This window comes from Typopeltis vanoorti, chromosome 20, assembly GCF_054136105.1.
Source record: "Typopeltis vanoorti isolate ZY-2024b chromosome 20, IOZ_Tvanoo_1.0, whole genome shotgun sequence".
Lineage (NCBI taxonomy): Eukaryota > Metazoa > Arthropoda > Arachnida > Uropygi > Thelyphonidae > Typopeltis > Typopeltis vanoorti.
The window spans coordinates 29,529,562-29,554,137 of record NC_143568.1 but is presented as its reverse complement, the minus strand read 5'-3'; the positions used below and the strand labels follow the sequence as shown (position 1 = coordinate 29,554,137).

General features: G+C 36.5%; 1 protein-coding gene across 4 annotated transcripts in view; it reads left to right on the top strand.

Annotated features, from left to right (window-relative positions):
* Nucleotides 1-24,576, top strand: part of LOC150095320 (uncharacterized) — a 55,931-nt gene extending 31,355 nt beyond the window's left edge. For all 4 annotated transcript variants that reach the window (XM_090410542.1, XM_090410544.1, XM_090410545.1 and 1 more), the window contains exons 3-5: nt 4,694-4,947; nt 21,133-21,254; nt 24,467-24,576. In XM_090410542.1, coding sequence (XP_090266668.1) covers nt 4,694-4,947; nt 21,133-21,219 — 341 coding nt within the window. In that variant the 3' untranslated portion in view covers nt 21,220-21,254; nt 24,467-24,576. The remainder of the gene's footprint in view (nt 1-4,693; nt 4,948-21,132; nt 21,255-24,466) is intronic.

Genomic DNA, 24,576 nt, shown 5'->3' with positions numbered 1-24,576 from the left:
AAAAATATTTTTTTTTTTTTTTTAATTTTGTACATGCAGCACTCCTACTTAAAATTTTCATTGCCCGCCACTGTTTGCTAAGCCCACTATTACAAACTTCCAGAATCATGCACAAACATTTTAATATCTTTTTCAATATGCCAGTCATACATTGAGAGGTCGCTTCATCCCAAACCACAGCAATACTTTTAATAGCATGATAAATATTGAATGTTTTTCAGAATTCAATGAGAGTCTGGTGATTTCCTTCAGTAGCAGAAATGGCTTTTGAAAAAAAGTTCTCCATAGATAACAAGCCTTAAACACTGCAAGAACTCCCTGATCCATCGGTTGGATCAATGAAGGGTGGGAGAAACATGACCTTGAGCTTGGTGGAGATCACTACTATAAGATGTATAAGATGGATGACCTGGAGCATTATCTAGAATTAATAAAATTTTAAAGTCTACATTTTCTTTCACACAATAGCTTTTTATTTCGCTCTCATAACAGTTGATTAAGGCATCCGTAAACAATTTTTGAGTCATCCACGACTTATTGCTCCAATAATGAACTGGGAGTATGCTTCCTAATGTTTTTGAAGATTCGTGGATTCTCACTGTGCCAACAAATGGATTCAGTTTATATCCAGCAACATTACCCATAACAGAATTATAATACGGGCATTAAGAGCTTTGAAACTATAGATTTTAGCTTTTTGTGGATGAATGTCTGCTCTGGCATTTTTTTCCGAAACAAGAACGTCTCAATTTGTTGTGGCAAATAATTTTCCTCTGCAATAATTTTATCCAATTTTTCCACAAACTCCTTGGCAGCCTTCTCAGCACTTGCAGATTGCCATACATTTTCACATTATGCAGCACAAAACACTGCTTGAATCTCATGAACCAACCAGAAGAAGCGTTGAATTCATGGTCATAATCAGGTTCTGCTTTCCCCTTCAACATGTTGAAAAGACTTAGTACCTTCGTGGTTATGGACACAGTGCTAAGGGGTATGTGCTTTTGGTTCAGGTCCTCTATCCATGATGCAAGTAGCTTTTCCATATCACCAATAAGACCTGTTGTTGCTTCATCACTATCGTCGATTTAATGAAAACAGATCCTTTCACAGTCTCTACGATTTTATCCTTATTTTTCAAAATGGTCGTCACTGTAGAATGAGACCATCCAAAGTCATGTGCGATCACATTGACGGGCTTACCAGCTTCTTGTTGTTTTATAACTTGCAACCTCGTTTCAAGATCAATTGCTCACCTCTTTTTCTGTGATTCTTCGCTAGGTGTTTTGATTGTGCATGTAGGGGTCATGTTGCACAAAATATCGCGAAATATTTAACGATAAATACACAAATAACCCATTTCTCAAACACAAAATCAACATAGGAACTGTTGAAGACATGTGCCGACTGCCGAGAGAGGTTGCCGCTGAAAGTGCTGTTGCCACTGTGCATGCTTTACCTTATGCTTGCTTGCATCTTCTTTGAAAGTATAGCTGAAAATGTTATTTATTCCCTTATGGGATCACGGACGTATTTTCGAGAGGACGTAAGTCGAGAGATGACTGTAGTTTTATTATGTCACCGAATAAGGTACAAAGACATTTGCATTCAATGGTTATTTGGATTTTTATATCATATAAATAATTTACATAACTGGAGTTCAGACGAAATATTAAAACATTGTAAAGACTTGGATTTTGATCATTGGCAAAACATCTGATCTAGATGCAGTAGATTTATTTGAAGAATTAAAAATGCTCTCAAAAATATACAGGAGAAAAGTGGTCCTTATCAAATTTTATCATATAGACCTAACCAAAATCTTCTAGAAATTTATCCCAACATAACCACTGTCCTGAAGGTATTGTTAACAATTTCTGTTAGCATAGCAAGTGCAGAAAGAAGTTTTTCCAAGCTTGACTGATTAAAAATTATTTGTGAACAGCAATGACTCAAGAAAGACTGGTTGGTCTAGCAACTATATTGATAGAGGCGGACATAGCTTATAATTTAAATTTAGAAGAACTTATTAAACAGTTTTATTATGTGATATCCCCGTAGAGCAAACATTTAATTAATATTATTATGTAATCGTTCAGTACATGCGGTTTTGTTCAATAGAATAGAGTGTGAAATGAAAATCTCAATAAATAAAACAAAATCATAGCATTTCAAGGTAAAGAAATTAAAAGATGCAAACTAGTCATCCACAACAAAGTAATAGAACAAGTGAACAAATTTAAATATCAAGGAAATTACATAAGAGATACAATGGAGAAATTGACATTGCATATAAAAAGCAAAAATTTCTAGCAGTCATTGGAACTTTGAATAGACACTTCAGTAAAGAGATGTCTAGAACAACCTAAATAAAATATGTAAAATAATAGCCAAACCAATTCTGAAATATGGCAGTGAAACTTGGACTTTGGGAGAATGAGATAAAAGATAAGTGGAAGCTGCAGAAATGAAGTTCCTAAGACCACTTGTAGGCTATAAAAGAATAGACAAGATAAGAAATAAAAAAACAGTTATCCATAATTAACATAACAGAAGACATCACAAACTATAGAAAGAACTGGAATAACCACATAGAAAAAATGAGGACAGATGGCCAAATATTGCTTAGAAATATAAACTGAAGGGACATTGATCAAGAGGAAGAATGGGCAGAAGACTTTTTAAACCCTTGAAAACGTTATAGGCAGGGGCACGCCAAGGGTATTTGCCTCCCAGGTGCAATCTTTTATCGGCCACCCCTAATACTGCATTGTATAATCCAAATTAGATATTAGCTACATAAAATGCCACCCTATCAATGTTGCCACCTGGGTGCAGTGCACCCTCGGGTTGACACAGCCCTGGTTGCAGGCAAACAATTGCCTAATACGGGAAGCCAAGAAGAAGAAGATTGGAGATTTTCTTATATTTTTTCTTATAATCCATCAGGGGTGATATTTAATTGTTTGCCTTAGGACACGATCTAATCTGGCGATGGTCTTGATGGTGATACTACATGAATAGGTTACATTATTACTGGCTTCCTATCAACAGCTTTTTTCCCAATTAGTCTGTTATCAGTCAGGGTCCCAATATTATTAGAGCTTATATTTGATCTTCTAAGGCACTTTAAACCTTCTACATTTTGATATCCCTCACAGTCTTTTTTCAGAAGTCTCATGAGTATTGTCTCTAGTCTTTCATCAACTACTTTATTTTTAGGTAATTCATAATGAGTAGATTTCCATTAACTTAATAAATAACCAGGTTTTAATTTTAAATAACTCTGTATGTAATTGCCGACATGGAAGAGGTCTTGCATATTATACGTAATTAAATGTCATGATGGATCAGTCCTTGGCAGTAGCACACTCGGGATTTAATCTTGGGGGGGGGGGGGTGAGTAGATGATTTGAGAATACACACTACGCATTGCACTACAACCTATGACTGAGCATCTGCAATGATTGCTAATTCATAAATAGTATAGAAATAGAAGATGACACAACATAAATAAAAAAATGAATTTTAATTAGAAAAAGATTTTTGAAAATTTTCTAGTGTTTTTTTTTTTTCTTTTTTCTTTGGAGGTGGGTGGGGGGCAAGGCCTCTCCTCTGGGTGCATCACTGGTCCTTGGTTTCTATATAGTGTGCCTTTTAAGCTAATGACCTCGGAAGAATCCTTGAACAATGTCAAAGTAATTTTCTTCTAAGTAAGGCATAGAGAATGCTTGTCACTTTACCATGTGACATTCTTTGGAGATTTGCACTGAGTCTGCATTTTTCTTCCTTTTGTTTATAACATCGCTTGCATGCTCATTTTTGAGAATTTCGAAACTTCTCTCAATTTGACCTACGTACACCTTTCCACAACAATATGGAATCTTGTCTTAGAGGAACATAAGAAACTTTCCATGGTGTTAAATGGTTAGAAGGCTGTTCTGATGTTGACTAATGTGAATACTTGGGCTCTTTTTCATGATGCATTGCTAATGTATGATAAGGATAGTTCATCAGAAAAATAATTTTTTTAGTACCTTTTCTTTTAATTTAATTAATTTTTAGTACATATAAAGCTTTTTTTAAGGTTTTACCAACTCTCAGATCCTCAAGTTAAAATTGGTTTGAACACTCTTGTATACAACTGATTTAGTCTATTAACTAATTTCTCCCCTATGCCATATACATTTATTTAGTTAATTTTAATATTATTTTAATAAATATTTAATACTTTTAATTCTATTAGCACAAAAATTAATTAATGTGTTTTGAAAAATATTATCTCCAAGTAATTCTGTGTCTATTTCCAAACTCTTAAAGACACTAGTATTGGTTGTATAGTATAATAGTGATACCTAATCTTTTTGTTCTGATATAATCAGATTTTCATAGTTTGGTCAGTTGTGCTTTTAGTTATTCACTGTGATCATGGTAGCATGATATCTTGCAGGAATATTCCTATGCAAAACAGAAAACCTAACCACAGAAATTACACACAGTTTTCATCACAGCTTCAATTACTTTCGCCATAATAGTCCAACCAACCAACTCTCTCTCTCTCAGAAAGAGTTGCACTATTCAACAAACAGATTTATAGAAAAGTTTTCTCTTCATGCAAACACAGCATTTTGATTAAATTATATAAATTAAAATATACAAACAGCAGCTCATTAATCAAAATTTTTCATTACAGGGACATTCATGATTACTTTAGCAAGAGATGCACAGAATGAAGTTGCCATTTTGTTCTCACCACTTATTAATGTCCAAATGCCCAGAATAGGATGCCTCTCTGTGAAGATATTTTTCTATGGAGCCGGATCAACTGACCTTCTAGTAATTCAAGTAGACCCTAAATATATCAAGCCAGTATTGTGGCACAAAACTCACTCACTTAGATGGCAGAATGTTGAAATCAACCTTAATCTTGAAGATGACGTACTGAGAGTAAGAAATCTTTCATGTATTTTCACAATGATAAACTCATAATTACTTACTATCTTTGCATTCCTTTTTTTTTTTTTTTTTTTTTTTTTTTTTTTTTCAGTTTTGATTTTTTTAAACTACTGTTCGGCATTCATAGAAGTAGAATGTGACTACCACCACCAAAATTTTTTATGAATGCATTCATTTGTTTGTGGTGTGTATGTAGTGTGTATATGCTACATTGAGTAATACTCTCCAAAGTACAGTATGGTGCATAAACAGTACTGAACTTTGACCCCCTTCGGTATACTTGTCATGAGATATGCTGTTATTAATGTGCATTTCGTCAAATGCACATTAATAGAAGAGCACACATAGAGTCTACGCCATTACATTTAGCTGTAACAATGATGTTGACCTTGGAAGAAAAGATGTTTATTGTTGAGCATTATTTTTATTCATACAGAGTTAGCAGAGCAAATGGTCCAAGTTTGTGAGCAATATTTTTGTTGTTTCTTTAAGTGTGCTCCAAGCAATAGTGCCATCATTGCCTTAATTGAGAGATTCTGACATACTGGAAGTGTTCTGCTGCATTGCAAAGGGTATTCGAGGAGACTACAAACGAGGAGAGTTGTGGGCGTGTGATGGAACAAGGGTTACAGTTCTCCGAAATGTAGTCGATGGTGAACAGTGGTAAAACTTGGGATAGCGAGGCAGTCATTACAGAGAATATTTAAGGAATTAGGTGCTTTTTGTACGTTATTCAGGTGAGTCAGTGTTTAATAACAATGGATTATGCTTTATGAGAATACTATGCATGCATGCTAGCCAATGTTTATAAAGATCTGTCCTTCCTCCATAATGTCTGGTTTTCAGACAAAGCATATTTCCATCTAAGCAGTCATGTAAACAGATGAACCTACAGGTTTCTTGGTTTCTCAAGACCTGAATTTGTCCAAGAGAAACCTCTTCGCAGCAAGAAGATCACCTCATAGTGTGCGGTTTTTAGCCATGGAATTGGGCCCTACTTCATTAAAGAGGGTGGTGTAACCGTGACCTTGAATAGCGAGCGCTACATCAGGAACGTGATGGTTCCATTCAACCAGGATTTGCATAGGATGTTTCCTGCAAAAAAACATACCATTTCATGCACAGGTATTCCATTTGAGCAACTGTCACACATCATGTGGTTTTAGTGCTTATTTATCAGAACTCTTCCCCGAGAAGCTCATTTCAAGGTTCATAAAATTTCTGTACCCTTCACATTCTCCTGATCTCACATCACTCGATGCCTTTGTTTGGTGTTTGTTGAAGAAATGGGTATTTCACCATGACCTGCCTTCAAACCTTGATGAACGAAGGGATAAAATTACATATGTCCAGCAGATGTCCCAATTCTTGTTTTCCAAGATGACAGAGAACCTTCACGTGCTACAAAAACTGTCTTGAAAGACAAGGTGCCCATTTCGAGCATGCGATCCACCATCGTTAATGCTTTATTCGACCAAGATTCCACCAATAGTTGTGGATGTATATATCATCATGTGTAAACATATGGTTTATGCTGTCTTCATATGAATAATATTTTATTATTAGTTTTAATTATGGCTAATTCTTTAAAGAGATACTGAAAACAAATCACTTGGCTTTTACAAGATTGTTTAGCATTAACGGAAAGGCACAGTTAAAGCTGTGATGCAAGTATAGTGTCTTGTCAACCGCATTTGTGGTGGGGGGGATTTTCCACCTTCATCTGAGACTCGGCAATTCACCTTTAGTTAAAAAAGCCCACAAAATATGCTCATTGCAACCTTATGGTATTTAAGTCTTGCTTTTTGTATAATGGGGACATCTTTATTCCAAATGCACCACAAAGGCTTCAAAGACCTTGACAGAAAATGAACAGTCACACATGCCTCTTTAAGAAGAGCATGTGCGTGCAGTTGCATACACATAGGAATAGTGTTCCTCACATGCTAGATAAAAAGGTAAAGAGAGTACATCAGACAACAGGTAGCCACCTAACCAAGATGATATTCATGTTCCAAAGTTACACACAGATGGTGGAAAAATCAAAAACAAGGTCAAAAACAAAATGGTATTAAATTAAGGAGCATATCATTGATGAATAGTTGTATTAGTATTGACTGTGCACCTTGTACAATCACTACTAATTAATTGGATTCACAGGTGTGTTGCCTTGTACCTGTGAATCAACTCAATTGGGGGTGGTGGGGAAAGGATAAGCATTAGTAATGAGAGAACATTTTGGGAATTATAACAGAAAAATAGGTGGAAAAAATAGTTAGTCCTTGTCTTAGGACTTACAATAACTCGTACTTATGACTGCCATCCTATTAATGCATTCAGTGAATACCACTGCACACCTGCAATTCATGGAACAAACTGTTACTGTTACTTTCAGGCCATTTATTTAAGAAATACTTTTGTTTAGGCTGTCGCTGCTACTGAAAGTGAGAAAATTCTCAGATGTTTTGAAGGATTATAATATTTGGCATTGTACAAAGAATGTAATTCTCGTGGAAAGGCTTAGACATTGGTTACACATTCTTACTAAATAGCTTAAGGAAATTACAACATACAATAGAATATACATTAAAATAAATTTTAATACACTTCCAATATTTCGGCAACGTCACGTTGCCATTATCACAGGAACTTAAATACAAGACACGTGCATGCAAGCACAACACACAGTAAATGAGGAACGAAGCAGGAAGCTATTCTTTCTCCTAAAAGTCCTGATGGTGCTCCCTAGCAGGTAATGTTGGTATTCTTGGCCGATTGGGCCGAAGGTCTTCTGATGTAGGTTTCCCAAATTTGGGGCAGTTTCATGCAACCAAATTTGTTGAGGTTTGGATTGTTTCTTAGGGCTGAGGCTGATTCCATGAATAGCCTTTCGTATTTGAATTTACTATGGTGTATTATCTTGACTTTCTTCCACCATATTCTATGGTGGGTATCCAGTGCATGGTCTGCAAGACCAGAGTGGCTGTATTGGTGAAAACGGATGTAATCCTTGTGTTCTGAAATTCTGATATTAGCTGTCCTGCCTGTTTTTGGCCAAAGTAAGACAGCTTACAACTGCAAGGGACTTGGTATACACCAGGTAGGTCTAGGAGGGGGGAATGGTTGGTCTTTAGTGGAGCAGATAAGGGATGCCAATTTTTTATTATAAGATCTGTAACAAGAAGTTAAGTCATGTTTTTTTAGGATTTTTGTAATTTTTTCTGAGGTGCTTGAGATATAGGGAATGGTGATGGATTTAGAGTAATCCTTGTGAAGGGGCAGGGGGGGGAGGTTGTGGTTTATTGGTTTCAATATTTTTTGGATTTGGGAGGGGTAACCATTGGCTAAGAAAGTTGAGAATGTGGTTCAGTTCTGTGGTTAGGGCATTGGAACAGATAAGTTTAGCCATGTTGTGTAGTGTCTTAATGACTCCATATTGTTGTGAGGGGAGGGGGGGGGGGTGATTGTTGGTGAATGTATCTGCCTGTATGGGTGGGTTTTCTATAAACTGAGAAAACCAAGGTTCCATCAGGCTGGCAGGTGACTAGTGTTCTAAGAAAGGAAGGCAGTTGTTTTTTTCTTCTTCCAGGGTGAACTTGATTCTGGGGTGTTGGTTGTTTAAGTGTGTTAGGAAACGCCACTGTATTACTTAACCAAAAGGATTACATAGGTAAGTTGAATGCTCTATTGTTAGATCGGGCTACTTACCAACCTGTTGAGTACAATCCCACCCACCCATAAATTAGAAAACTCCACAGGCTCCTTAAGAAGGTCACTTCTTGGCCTGTAGAAGTCACTAACAAATTAAAACAGTTTGGTTTCAATTTGTTAGTTTCTTACTACATTTGGTTTTAATTTCTTACCCCCCCCCATATATATATGGACTCCCAAAAATACATAAAGAAAATGTGCCATTATGTCCCATAGTGGATGGCATTGATTCCCCCACATACAAACTAGGTAAAAATTTGGCCAAAGCCTTCACACACTATACTGGCAACACACTCCACTGGCTAAGGAAATTACATATTTCCTTAGCCAGTGGAGAAGGAAATATGTAATTCTCCTTCCCCACCCTTGGCCAACTTTTATATGGAAACTTTTGAAGAGAAAGCCTTAAACCCACAAAAACCAACCATATGGCTTCGCTATGTTGATGATGTGTTCGCTATTTGGCCACATGGCTCTGATACGCTCCTCTCCTTCCTAACACACTTAAACAACCAACACCGCAGAATCAAGTTCATCCTGGAAGAAGAAAAAAACAACTGCCTTCCTTTCTTAGGCATACTAGTCACCTGCCAGCCTGATGGAACCTTGGTTTTCTCAGTTTATAGAAAACCCACCCATACAGGCAGATACATTCACCAACAATCCCCCCCCCTCACAATAATATGGAGTCATTAAGACACTACACAACAGGGCTAAACTTATCTGTTCCAATGCCCTAACCACAGAACTGAACCACATTCTCAACACTTTCTTAGCCAATCTACCCCTCTCAAAAAAATCCAAAAAATATTGAAACCAATAAACCACAACCCCCCCCCTCCCCCTTCATAACAAGGATTACTCTAAATCCATCACCATTCCCTATATCCGAGGCACCTTGGAAAAAATTGCAAAAATCCTAAAAAAACATGACTTAACTTCTTGTTACAGATCTTATAATAAAAAATTGGCATCCCTTATCTGCTCTACTAAAGACCAACCATCCCCCCTCCCTAGACCTACCTGGTGTATACCAAGTCCCTTGCAGTTGTAAGCTGTCTTACTTTGGCCAAAAACAGGCAGGACAGCTAATATCAGAATTTCAGAACACAAGGATTACATCCGTTTTCACCAATACAGCCACTCTGGTCTTGCAGACCATGCACTGGATACCCACCATAGAATATGGTGGAAGAAAGTCAAGATAATACACCATAGTAAATTCAAATACGAAAGGCTATTCATGGAATCAGCCTCAGCCCTAAGAAACAATCCAAACCTCAACAAATTTGGTTGCATGAGACTGCCCCAAATTTGGGAAACTTACATCAGAAGACCTTCAGCCCAATTGGCTAAGAATACCAACATTACCTGCTGGGGGGCACCATCAGGACTTTTAGGAGAAAGAATAGCTTCCTGCTTCGTTCCTCATTTACTGTGTGTTGTGCTTGCATGCACGTGTCTTGTATTTAAGTTCCTATGATAATGGCAACGTGACATTGCCGAAATATTGGAAGTGTATTAAAATTTATTTTAATGTATATTCTATTGTACGTTGTAATTTCCTTAAGCTATTTAGTAACAAAGAATATAGTGGTGCATAGAGTGAGTCGACAGCAGAGTGTATGAATATTTTTTATGTTGCTCCTGCCCACAAAGACCAGTAGTGTATTTAGTACCATTGATGATCTAAGTATTTTTTTTATCAATTTTGTATATTTTTGAAAAAAAAAAAAAAAGCATTATACCTATTCTGGACATGCTACACAAGTTCATCCAGAATAGGTTTTATAAACATCCATGTGCATAATGGAATGTTCATATGTTCATACATTCACAGGATTTTATAAAGTCCTAGAATACTGAAAAGATAATTTTTGAGATAAAGGTTGACAATGAAAATGTAGAACAATAATGAGACCTGTAGAAGATGAAAAACTTCAAAAAGAGACCTCAAGGAGCTGCAAAACAAAAATCAAGCCCCCACCCATGCACCAAAAAAAAAACTGAATTGTTATTTGAGGAAATGAACCCCAACATGGAGAGATTTAGCAAAGTAGACAGAGTGATGCCAGCTACAGTTGCTTGCTACAGAAAAATTTATGCAGGAAAGAAAAGGCAGACTGTACAAACTAAGTTGGACTTAAATACCAGACTAGTTGGCAGAACGGTTAGTATATTTGAACCTGTACACTGCAGGTTCTAATCCTCCCATGGGCATTGAAGTTTGTGACTGTCTTGAGATAGCAGGTGAATTTCATTCTCCCACTTACTGGAGGCTTGAAAAAAAGTTCCATGTATGGTTTCTAGAGCAAGGTTTTCAGACTAGGTAAAAAAATAAATAAATAATATAAAATTAACAAAAAATATTTTTTAAAAAATCCCTTGTCCTCCCATGGTACATTTGCAAATCTATTATAGGTTTGCAAAATAACCTTTTGTGGAGATGTGGGAGCTACATTAAAAAATAAAGAGGCCTGAATTCCTGAAGTTAAAGAATCTATTGACCTAGCCTCCCATATCCCCCCCCCCCACTACAATGAATCATCCAATAAAAGCAGCATCTTTGAAGAATTACTCTGCTTCATATGTTTCTAGCACAGGTAAGTGCAAAATATAAAATTAACACTGGTAGGTGCAAAGAAGCACCCTACACTCATGTTTCATTATTTATTACAGTATAACAACTGTATACAGTAATTTTATATTATAATTTGTACATCATGTATTATTATACTATATAAACAGTAAAATCAGTTTAAAATACTATAAAACAGACCCGCACATTTTAACATTCAGGCATTATCCTTATGATGCATAGTAATCTCTGGCTCTGATTACTCTGAATAGTAATTCAGAAAATGAAAGAAAATTTATTCTGAATAGTAATCTGTGCTTGTAGACTTGCAACAGGATCATCAAAATGAAACCCTATCATAAGTCAAATGCTAACTGTATTGTTTTGGGATGATATTGGTGGGGAAAAAATGAATTGTGCATCTAGAGTTAAATAGGAGTTAAAACTTAGCAAATGAATTTTTAAAACTATATAGTTTTGTAAGTTCTGCTGTATTATCTACATATGCTGGCCACTGAATTAGGAACTTTTATTTAATACCATGCTGGACCTCCTTTAGTCCAAATTACAGCATATATATATATATATATATATATATATATATGCAGTTTGGCATAGATTCTACACCCGATTGCACCATTGTCTACAACATGCCAGCCATTCACCAGATAGTCCTTTAACTGGCTCATTTTTGATGGAAGTGGACTATGCTCCCTGATCTGTTTTATTAATATGTCCCATACATTTCTAACGGTGTTCAGATCCAGGCTTTTTGGTGACCAGGGAAGATGGTGGAAGTTGCTGTTATGTTTGCTGAACAATTCTTACATGATGGACAATAGCATTGTTGTCCATGAAACAATCATCACCTGCTGAATAAAAAGTCAATATTGCAGGATGGACTTGATCAACAATGTTCAGATATTCCTTGGAGGATGCCCGACCATCCAGCAATATCAGGGAACTCATTCCGTACTAACAGAACATGTCCCACACCATAACACCGCCTCCAGAGCCTTGAGTTTTGTTTACAAGGCAAGTTGGTTTCATTGCTTCATGGGACTCCCACCAAATCCTCTCTGCCTATTGTCAGTACAGAACAAGGTGTACCATGACTCATTGGACCACAAGTTTTTTTCCAATCTTCCAGTGTCCAGTTACAGTGTTCCTGACATCACTGTAGACGAACTTTCCTGTTCTTCGTAGAAATCAGTGGTTTCTATATAGCCGTGCAACTGCCAATACAAATTCTTTTGAATTCCCTGCACATAGTTTGGTGAGATATGGATCAGGAGCAGCCTTCATTAAATGCTTCGGTCAATTGCTACACATAAAGTTCTGTTTGTCCATACAAGCCTTCTTTGACAGTGGCAATCTCAGAGTGCAAAAAATTTCAGACTGTCTTAGGACCACAGTTATGCCTCTTAGACAAGCAATCTGGCTTATTTTTCCACTGATTATCTCACCTTTTGAGAAACCAGTCAGCTCTGCTGTTTTCAAAATCATGGCTCCAGCCAAATGGACACCCACAATAATACCTTTATCAAACTCCTAGAGATCCTTTGTTTTTTCCCATTGTGATAAATGCTATTGAGGATTACTGACTAGCAGCATTGTTAAATAGTTGCCTAGAACATGTGTCCAAGTATTTTGCATATATGCTGTGTAAGTATGTTTATGTACATCTACACAAGGTTTCTAATTCAGTGGCTGGTATGTGTAGATGATGTAATTAAGTGAAATGAAATTATTTTACTTAATCATATCATCTACATGGTCATCTCATCCCCAAAATTATGATAATGAGTAAACAAGCAACATAATAAACCTGAACATAGAACTTTTTTTACCAGTTTTCATATGCTAGTTTTGGTATTATTCTGTCTGTTGTATGGGCAGTTTTTATTATTGTCTATGCATGTTTTTTTTCTTTTTTAATTTCCACATACACAAGAGGTACACACATTAGTGCTTTGTGTGGGGTGGAGGTAAGGATTAAGAAAGAAGAAATCTTTGGACATTTTTCTTGAAGAGCTGGAGGTTGTAGTTGTTGGGAAACACATTATAACAAAGAATGTTCTATAGGACAAAAGTAGGTGGAATAAATGAGAAAGAGGTGATGAATGTTTGATGTGTTTGCAGTTGTACCAAAATGGGATGTTGGACAGCTACTGCTCTTGTTTTAATAGACCCAACCGAAAACAGAGGAATGATGTTTGCCAGTTTCACTGGAGCAGTGACACTATGGAAGTGACTGCAGAAGAGACACAGAACTGAAATAGTGTGCCTGTGAGATAGAAGTTGAAGTGAATCTGTGAGGGAAGGGTCATCTATGAGCTGAATTGCTTTCCTCTAGATAGCATCAAGAACTTTTAAGGAAGTTTTAAGTCTACCACCCTAAATGTGATTAGTATTCTAAGAATAGGCATTATCCTTGGAATTCAGGATTTGTATATGTTATTAGCTGATTGGATATAAAATAGCATCTTGAGTGGAAAAGTTGGGGATTGTTCTACCTGTTTTCAGAAGCAGAGGAAAGTTGATGTGATGTATTTATACAAGGAGAGAGTGGTATAAATGTTAATCCCAGGAGAAAGGGAGCTCTGATCTTGTCTGGGATGTGTATTACTGAGGGTAAGAGAAGATAAGCTGAGATCCCTTTTGGGAGAAAAAAAAGGCAGGAATGCATTGTGACCATGTTATCCTTGCCTCACTGAAAGATGGTATGGAGATCAGTGTTTAAAGCATTGGTCACAGATGATCTTGAAGCTTGGGATGTCTGAAAACTATATGGCTTGTCAAAAGAGGAGAATGAATGGAGCGTACTGTTTTTATGAGGAAAACTAGATAGGATTAGTGGTGATTGAGAGTAGGTAGGGCGTTAATAGAACAGAGCCCCTCAGGCACTCCTGCTTTAATGGCAAAGCTTGAAGAGGATGGTGGGGCAGTGGCGTAGCTAGGGGGGGGTGCAGAGGGGGCAGTCCACCCTGGATGGCACTTTGAACCTTTTTGAACTTTTGCAGTTAATTCTAAAATACAGTCTCGAGATCTGTTCCAAATATTGTAATACCACTGCGAATTTTCCTTACAATTGCTGTAAGTTTTGCTAGTTGTGAGAGAAGCTTTTCTAAATAAAATTGATTAAGAATTACCTACATTACTGTGAAATAGACTTCGCCAATATCATAGACGATTTTGCTAACAGAAAAGCAAGAAAAATGACATTTTAGAATGTTGAAATTAAAGTTTTACTTCAAAAATAAACATAGTTTATTTTTTTGAAGTAAAATTTAATTTATTTATAGGGAAATAAATAGAATTTAATTTCTAAGTTAATAAGCCGAAAGGCTATTTTACCGGCGAATATGTTAATAGAAAGGGGGATGGAAAATCCCTTTATGTTTTTATACATCTCTTAGGAGCTGGGTTTTACATTATGAGAGAATATTAAAGTTAGTGACAGAGCTTGCTCCACCTTTGCATGGAGTTGCCCTGGTGTTGTACTACCCAAGTGATCATTTACACTTGGACCCGCTGATAGTTTTTAGGCATGAAACTATGGATTTCGATCTGAGTTTCATACCCGGCTATAAAAACATAAAGGGATTTTCCATCCCCCTTTCTATTAGAATTTAATTTATTTCCCTATACATCGTTTTTACTTTTTGTAGTATTTTTGGTGTGTATTGAGAGGGGTGACAAACTCAGGGACCGCCCCAGGCGGCAACAGCTCTAGCTACGCCACTGTGGGGGCATCTACCATGAAATCTATCAGTACCAACAAACTGTACCTACAATAGGCAGAATACAAAAACTAGTCATTTGAAAATTAGAGAGGAAAAAGGTCTTTGAACTAATGAATATAAATTCCATTTGTGCCATGCTAACAAAAGGAGAATTACATAAAAGCAGTATGAGCCTATGAGCACATATACATTAGGAATACTGCAAGTGGTTAGCACACTTGAAAGAATGGTATATGCTTTTTTAGTTGGAAAGATCGGTTTAATCCTATCTAGAAGGCAAGGAATATTTATAAAAGCATTTATGAATATTCCTGGAAGTAAACCACGGTCTTTTATTCCTTGCAAAACATAAAAATTGGCAAAATGCAGTCCTCAGATAAGATAGACTTACCTCTTTGGCACTTTTGCATGGGAACAATGACAGCAGGCCAGCAGAAGTGGGTTTAATCATTTATTGGACTGTTTTCATTTTCCTGAAATTGAATAGTCTCCTGAGCTAGCCAATACCTGAGTGCTACTGTTGTTTAGAATAGTCAAAGTAATTAAGGCTATGGTTCACTGGTATATTAAATCTGTTAACTGCATGTGTTCTCTAGCTGGTTTGCCTGTTTTGTAGAAAGAAAAACTGAAGCTTCCAATAGGGGAAACTCTGCTACTTCTGTATGAGACCAGCTAAGCATTCATTTGAAAAGCCCATATTAATGGGGGGGGGGATTGTACTCAAACCCAGATATTTCCAACCAAAAAACATCATCAGTAGTACACCTGATTGAAAGTTCCAGAAGATGAAGAAGATACTGCACCATCAAAAATTAATTTGGCTGTAAGTATCTAGGTTCAAATCCATGTAGGTTGCAAATAATTATGGGGTGAGGCTAAAAACTTAGAATTTCTTCAAAACCTCTAGCATGTCTTCTTATATATCCTAAAAGAAAAAGAAAAATTATTACAATTTGATGAAACATCTTTTAAGATATGTTCTGTCTTGTAGTTATCAGTTGCATTAATATAATTTTTCTTCTAGGTGTTTATCAGGACTTTTCAATCCCTCCCCTCGTAAGTTGTTGTTTATTTTTTCCCCTTCATCTGAAGTTTAATTCGCTGGTTCAGAAGTAGTAGGTTTTCCTCCCATAAACTCTGTTTTTTCATCCTGCAAAACAGACAAACTAGCCAGAGAAAACACACACACTTTACTGACATAATACAACTAGCCTCAAAGCCTTAGCTGCTTCAGCTGTAATTCCAAATAACCTGAACTACTCAAAATGAATTGTAGGCAACATTATAGCTTATGAAATGTGAGGGGAGCCACCACAGCCAAGAAACACATAATAAGATAGAAGAATCTAACAACAAAAGATGCTTGAGAGAGAGTGGTATGGAAATCATGGCAGTTCAATGTGGGAATTATAGCATATTAGATTATTTTTCAGACTGGATGGACAAGTGTGAGTTAGGCAAATGCCTTATGCATCATTCTCACTGTGAAGTTTGGTGATGAAAGTGTAATGGTCAGGAGCTCTTTCTTCTAAGGATTCAGACCTTTGGTTGGTTGGTTGTAGTGCCTAGAGGGATGAATAGGAATGGACATACAACACTATTCAATGCACATCTCTCTGCATTGCAGAAATTTTATAAAACAGACCCCTTCTATTAACATGCCAGTGCACTATCACATGTTTTTTAATTATTTTTTAATTATTTTTCACATAATTGAAAATTATGTGAAAAATATTTGACTGGCATGCAGAGTGTCTAGATACAAACCTAACAGAACATCTATGGGACAAACTGGTATGCCAGGTGTCAGACAGACCAATGCATCCAATAATAGTATTGTGATGATTGTGAAGGAAGAATGGTACAAAGTGCTTGACACATTATCAGAAACTTATGGAGTGCATGCTAGAGGAGTGGAAAGTATGTTCAGAATCAAAGCAGGACCTATTAAAGGTTTTTGCAATTTAGGTTTCTCCAAAATATATTACTTTCCTGAGACTTATTTTAACATAAATGTATGTGGCTGAGGAGATTTAATCCGTAGGGTTTAATTTGGATTTAATCCATAAGCCAGAAATTGGCTTATTCGTGAGGCATATGTTCCTGAAAGGCCAATTTTTCCTTCCTAGCCATCTACCAGCACTGCTTGGAGGGCCAGTAAAGCAGCCAAAGAGAAGGGAGAGGCTACTCGCTAGTTTGTATTAATCACATCTTTACATGGTCAGAATATTATTTTTAAATTATTACTTACTCACTTAGTACATGCATTGGACTGTACACTGCCTAGAGGACCAGCAAAGCAGCCAAAGAGAAGGGAGAGGATACTCACTATAGTTTGTATTAATCACATTGCTACGTGGTCAGAGTTAAATTATTACTTACTCACTTAGTACATGATTTTATTTAATAAAACTACTAACTCTTAATTATTATTCTTGTATTTGCTGTGTGAAAGTGAAATCATTTACTAGATAATTTAGTGTCATTTTGATACCATTGTCATGACAAAATGTATAATGTTAACCAATCCAGTAAGTTGGAAAGTTGAAAAAAAAAAACACAGACAGCAATAATGCAGAATATTAAAAGAGTTTACAACAGCACAAGCTAAATATTTGTTAGAGCGATACAGAAGATATTATAGACCATATTATATATTGATATCAGAAGGCAAGTATAGGGTGATTCAAAAAAGATTGACTCAATTTCCTACAGCTATATTTCCTTAACTATACAGCATGTGAATGATATACATAACATTTGAAAGAGGAGGTCCTAAAGTTTGAAATACTACTGCTAGAGCATTTGCCTAGCGCACAGCTGTGCAGCAGTGTCAGGAGCAAAATGGCTACTATGCAGCACAAAATTTTCTGCGTTCGTTAGCTCATTAAAACCGAGTCGGCGACTGTAGTGCAGCGTACATTTCATCATCATTTCAACATTAAACCTCCAACAAGGAAAAGCATTTGTCATTGGAATTATCAATTTGAGTAAACAGGTTGTCTGTGTAAGGGAAAAAACTCAAGTAGACCACGTGTATTGGAAGGGAACATGAGAATTCAACAGACTTTTGAGCATAGCCCAAGCAAGTCAACCTGTAGAGCGAGCAGAGAACTTGCAATACCGCAACCAACTGTCTGGCATGTGTTGAAGCACTGTTTACTGTTCAGACATACTGCCTACAGCTGGTTCACGCTCTTTGCGCAAATGACAAGGTAAAGCATGTCAAATTTTGTAATCGTATGCTCCAAAACATGGAAGATTACACTTTTCTACCATGTTTAATTTTCAGTGACAAGGCGATGGTTCACCTAAGCGGGAAAGTAAACCGACACAATGTTCTCATATGGGGGCTACAAAATCACCGTGAAACATTGCAACATGAGAGGATCTCTCCGAAAGTTAATGTGTTTTGCACCTTATCGAGAACAAATGTTTATAGACCTTTCTTTTATGTTGAAGAGACCGTTACTGGGGTAACATATCTGGACATGTTTGAAAACTGGCTTCTTCCTCGAATGAAGATTTAATTGAACATCTATAAATTTTATTACGAGTATAATCAAATATACTTTACATCATATTTGTCACTAGTTCTATGTTTGATATATAGACTTACAAAATTGAGTCCATCTTTTTGAATCACCCTGTATTATACTTGCCTTTTGATAGCAAGTTATTTTGTGTAATGTTACTGATTTGCAGTTGATTTGGTCAGCTGACAAAAAAGTACTTGCCAAAGTACATTAGAATGCCTCAAATGATTTACACTACACCAGTGGCCAAAATTGTGGAAACCTCTTGGAAAAAGTGTATCTTTGAGGTTTGATGGCTCATAACACCACTTTTTTTTGATGTAATACCATAAAATTATATATCAATGGAAAGATAATTTAATCAAGAATGTAATGCAATAACTTTTATGAAGGATTTTTTATTATAACAGCAGTTATAAAGAAGAAAAGTGAAACACATAATGAGCTAATACTTAGTTGGGTAACCTTTAGTGTTAATTAAGCCTTCCCATGGAGTGAACCAAGTTTTTTAGTTCTGCAGCTGTTATAATGTGAAACCAAGATTGAATTATTGCTTCTATTAATTGGGTTTTATTGGTGGGTTGCTTCTGACTAACAAGTTTCTTTAGTCGGCTTCATAGATTTTCAATTGGGCTAGGTTAGTGTATTTGACCCCAGATAAGGTCTGGGCTATTCCCAGGCCATTCCAGTAGTGGAATATGATTATCTTGAGGCCACTTTTTGCATACAGCAGCAACATGAATGGAGCTGAATCCTGTTGAAATATAAATGCTTCATTGTCTTGGAAAAGATCACGTGCGGAAGGCTTCAGTTTGGGCTCAAGTATTTCATTTATGTATTTTGGGGCATTTTTATTCCCATTAATCATGCAAATCCTGCCCACACCTTTTGATGTCATACAACCCCCAGATCATAACACTAAGTGGGTTTTGCATCCTGATTGCATTACACCTACAGTGTAATGCAATCAGGATGCAAATCTTCTCCGATTCTTCTCCTTAAATATTTTATGCCATCAGTACCAAACAGGGAGATTTTGGTCTTATCACTTCAAATAACACTGTCCCATTGTTCCGCTGTCCAATTAACATGGGTTTTAGCCCAGTTTAATCTTTTCAACCTTTGTTTGAGAGATAAAAATGGCTCTTTTTTGGCACCGAACAGTCCTTGCACTCAACTTCACAGTGTATTGTGCCATTGTATCTTGTATACACAGAGATGATTTTCTTCTGTCACATAAGCACAGTCTCTCAATTCATCTATCATCACTTGCTGTTGTGCACCTTTTCCTGCCTTTACCAGTCTGGTTTTGTAGTGACTGAGTGTCCTTATACCTCTTCAAAAATTTAGAAATGCCACCTTTGGTTAAGTTTCTACCAATGTTTCTTCTAATTTCTTCATAAATGTAGCCTTGTTCACTTAATAGTACTATTTTACATCACTTTCTGGGTGACCAGTCAACTCTTTGTGCCATTTCTTTAATTTTATTACGTTTTACAAGCTCACTAAATGAAAGAACACAAAAAAAAAACCAACCAACTTGATAGCAATCACATAACACACTGACAAATGTCCTCCTCTCAGCTCCAATACATGACATCAATAGCTGAATCCTACTGTAACCTTGTTGGCTCATTGCCAGAACAAGATGACACCTGATTTGCTCTCTAAACACTCGTGCTCATTGGCTGCATTCAAATGAAAGAAAGCTACTACTTCATATCAACCTAAGCAAGTTGTGCTTCTTTTTTCTGGTTATTTGGCTATAACTTTTCATAGAATACAGATAATTGAACAAACTTTGTTGCATTACATTCTTGATTAAATTATCTTTTCATCGATATATAATTTTATGGTATTACACCAAAAAAAAAGTGGTGTTATGAGTCATCAAACCTCAAAAATACACTTTTTCCAAAAGGTTTCCACAATTTTGGCCACTAGTGTAGAAAACAATTTTAGCATAGATATTATTTCTGGAATATTTTCCATGGTACTCCTCTAAATAAACCTTGTTTCATATCTGTCCTTCTCCTTTCCCAAAAAATTTCTATCTTTTACCTTCTTCCCAAGGAATTCACAGCCCACCCTTTGAAACCTTGGTTTTAAATTCACATACCGTTTGTCTCACCTGCAATTCTCCAACATCTATCTCCACATTTCCAACCCCCCCCTCTCCTTTCAGTCATACTTCAGCAGTAATATAAATGTTTATCACCACATGCCAGATGTCACTCAATAAGAAGACAACCAGGAACATCCTACAAAAGTATGTCCAAAATTATTCCTTCCTTATATTCTTCATGTATCTGTCTTTAAAACATCAGTTATGCCCAAAAAATTAAGTAAAAAGCCAATGACATCATAAAAGGGGTACTCCTAAAGAAAAATAGACAAAATAGCCATAAAAATTAATAATTACTATTTTAGTATGTTTTGGCAAATCTTTTTCCTTGCTAGATTCATTGAATGTCCTATGCAATGAGACATGCTCTTTGAGGCTTATCATTTCAAAGTTAAATTCTGGTGATGACAAATCAATGAACTGTATGATGATGATACTCATTATTTTTTACTTTAATACTCATTATTTTTCTCTTCTTAGGTTGACTTTTATGCTTTCACACGCAACGATACTGGATATGGATTGATTGGCATTGATGACTTCAGAGTTAGTGGTTGGCCTTGTTGAGACAAAAAGTATTAATCTTTCAAAAAAATGGAAAGGTAACAGGAGTTCTTAATTCTTGGATATTCCTAATTCCAGTTGTACATGTATAATTTTCATCACATTACTGAGCAAAACAAATTGTGCCTTTAGAAAAGCAAATCTTAGTTTTTGTAATTTTTCAATAGATAAATCATCTAGTACTGATTTTTTCTGAAAGGGATTAAGCAACTCCTTCACTGTTAATTTATTGGAAATCAGCTGGCAGCTAGTTTCTGTTTTGATCATTGGTAAAGATAAATACATGTCACTGGCATGCAAATAGACTAAAGCCATGTTCTCATTCAATATGAGAACATGGCTGACAACTGCTGCCATTTTGTGTTCCCTATTCTTAACTATTGTGTGTGTGTGTGTGTGTGTGTGTATATATATATATATATATATATATATTTCTCCCCCACACACACTTGATTATACTATAAATAAAGATGCTAAAGAATTCTTGATTTAATTCTTTATCCAAGTGAAAACAAGCAGTTTGTGCGTGAAATAACTTCACGATTGGGCAACTCACATATGGAGGGTAATAACTTCACATCACTTGCCTTAGTGTCCCATAATGCAAAGCACATATCCTTACTGACATGCATCATAGGAAAGGTTGAAAGGAGATACCAAAGTTCTTAAAACTTAAAAGAACTGGGTGATGGACTGAGTCCTTGACTCTTTATCCCGTCATCTGAATGAAGAAAATCTGTGTGGATGGAGTGTTATTGCCGTTACCTGGCCATGACTAGAGCTAAAAAGCTCTAGTCATGGCTGGGTAACGGCAGTAGCCGAGCCTCAGTTAAAACTTCATTGGCTACAGCATTGCCATTTGTTACCCTGGAAGTTCTAAAAAGTTTTCACAATCTTGAGATACCAAAGTTGAAGTAATGCAGAAGTCACATTTCCATATACGAGTAGCCAAAATGTGTCGCACTTTATTACTTAAATACTCTGGATTAGAGATAGATGTTTGAAAGTTTTTCCACTTGGTTATACTATAAATTAAAGATGCCAAGGAATTATATTCTTGGTTTAATCCTTTGTCCAAGTGTAAGCAAACAAAGTTTGCACATGAAGTAACTTCATGACTGGGCAACTCATATATTCCTTGGCATCTTTAATTTATAGTTTACACTTGGATAAAGGATTAAACCAAGAATATAGTTCCTTGACATCTTTAATTTATAACAAGTATATAATTATGCGTGTATTCCACAAGTTGAGTTTTAGAAGTTGCTGAACTAAAAACCTTCCCTCCTGGGTGAGGGAAAAAAACAAAATCTCTACTTACCTGCATCAAAAATTGATTAACTCAGAAAATGGCTGAAAAAGAGGCATGATTGCTTGCCTGGTTGGCTGAGTGGTTAGCATTATCTGTTCTCCAGCCAAAAGGCTGTGGGTTCGAATCCTGCCATGGCCATGGATATTTTTGACTGTCTGTGAAAATACCAGTGGTGGTGGTGAGTGGTAGATGGCATTGGTGTAGATGATGCACAGAGTATTCCTTTGCAGGAATACATTGTGCATCATGTGAAAGCGATATCTGGGGTGGGGATTTCCAAAATTCACCATCAGGGGACATTATAAACACCAAATGCATGGAATGTGCATAGCGGGTGCCGGGAGGGTGTACAAACATGGACACAGGAGTTTTTCCTTCATTCTGGTTGCTAATACCATCCACAGTGATAGCACTAACCTTGCCCCATCGTGTTTAGCTCGTGAAACTGTACTACTTAAACAATTGCAATGGTATTGCTGCACTCCACAGCATTGCAAGACCTCATTGGCAGAACAAATGTTGAGGAGGACCACTCTCTCCATTTGCTTTCTGATGAATCGTTTTGAAAAAAAAGGATTGTTGCGAGTTAGACCTGGCAGAAGTCACAAACCAGTCAGTTCATGAGTGTATGAAGTTGCTACTGCCATTGTGAAGAAGGCCTTGAATAACAGTTTGTTCCTGCAGTGCACCTTGCTATACCAAGACACATGGATGTGCCTTACACAGTCTGGAAAATTCTATGGAAGATTCTGCATTTCTACCCATTCAAGATAACACTGACACAGGAATTGCACCTGCAGTACTTTGAATGTCAATTGACATTCACTTTTAACATTCTTTGTTCAAGTGGAGTTGGATGCTGAATGGCAATGGATGATTTTGTAGTGGGATGAGGCTCAGTTTCACCTGAACAGAGCTGTGAATACCCACAATTGCCAGGTATGGGCTATGCAAAACCCGCATGCAATCCAAAAAATTCCTTTTCATTCACAAAATTACTCTCTGGTGTAGGTTTATTACAGCTTCATTTATCATTGGACCATTCTTCTTTGAGGACATTTTCCAGTTGGGTCCTGCGATCTGCTCCGTTACTGCAAAGAGGTATCATGATATGATAAACAATTTTGTTGTGCTACAGCAGTGCCTGTGCATGGATTCAGTCATTTTCATGTAGGATGTAGTCCTACATGAAAATGACTACTCCGCACATCAGTCGATCTATACAGAAGGTTCTTAGAGAACATTTAGGCATGCGGATAACTTGCTGGCACTAAACAACAGCATAACGCAGCATGTGTGCAACATCAGTCCTGACTAGCTGCATTCTGCCGTTGAACACACTATGCAAAGGATGCAGTTTGTGGTATACCAGGAAGGGTAGCACATTGAACAGTACAGCCCATGAATAGAAGTGAATAAAAATGTATTATTTATGGTTGTTCTGGCCTATTGAAGTCATTCTGTAAGTGCTGCATATCATTATTGATTGGCCTGTCTTTCTTTGTATCATTAGCAAACAACTGAACATCTGCCAGATCCTGCTTGATATCAATGTCTACATCGATATCAAGAATGTGGGAGAACTAATTTAAGGTGTTGTATACACCACCTTAGATTAGTTCTTCTCCCACATTCCAGTGTCAGTCTCCTTCCAAAATACTTTTTCATTTTTAATGTGATTCCAGCATTGTTGTCATCTCTTCTTCCCTCCCTGTAATTTTTCTCAGAACTCATATTTATGGTCTCTAGTCATCAACTGGATCTAATCCAACTCTTATATGCATAAATTAAAACTGGTTTGAATACTATCTTTTATACTGCTGTTTAAGTGTTTTGCCTAATTTCTTTGCTTATTCTGTTGTCTATTTCCATATTTAATTTGTCATCTTTACTAAAAATTACACCTAAATATAACAGAAATCTTTTATTTCTCTATAGGTTCTCCATTGAGAATGCAGTTGAAGTGGTCTATGTTCCTGTTAATTTTGGTAGTTTAGCTGATCTTCAAATCTAATTTTTTAGCTATTATTAAAGAATTCTGGAGACTT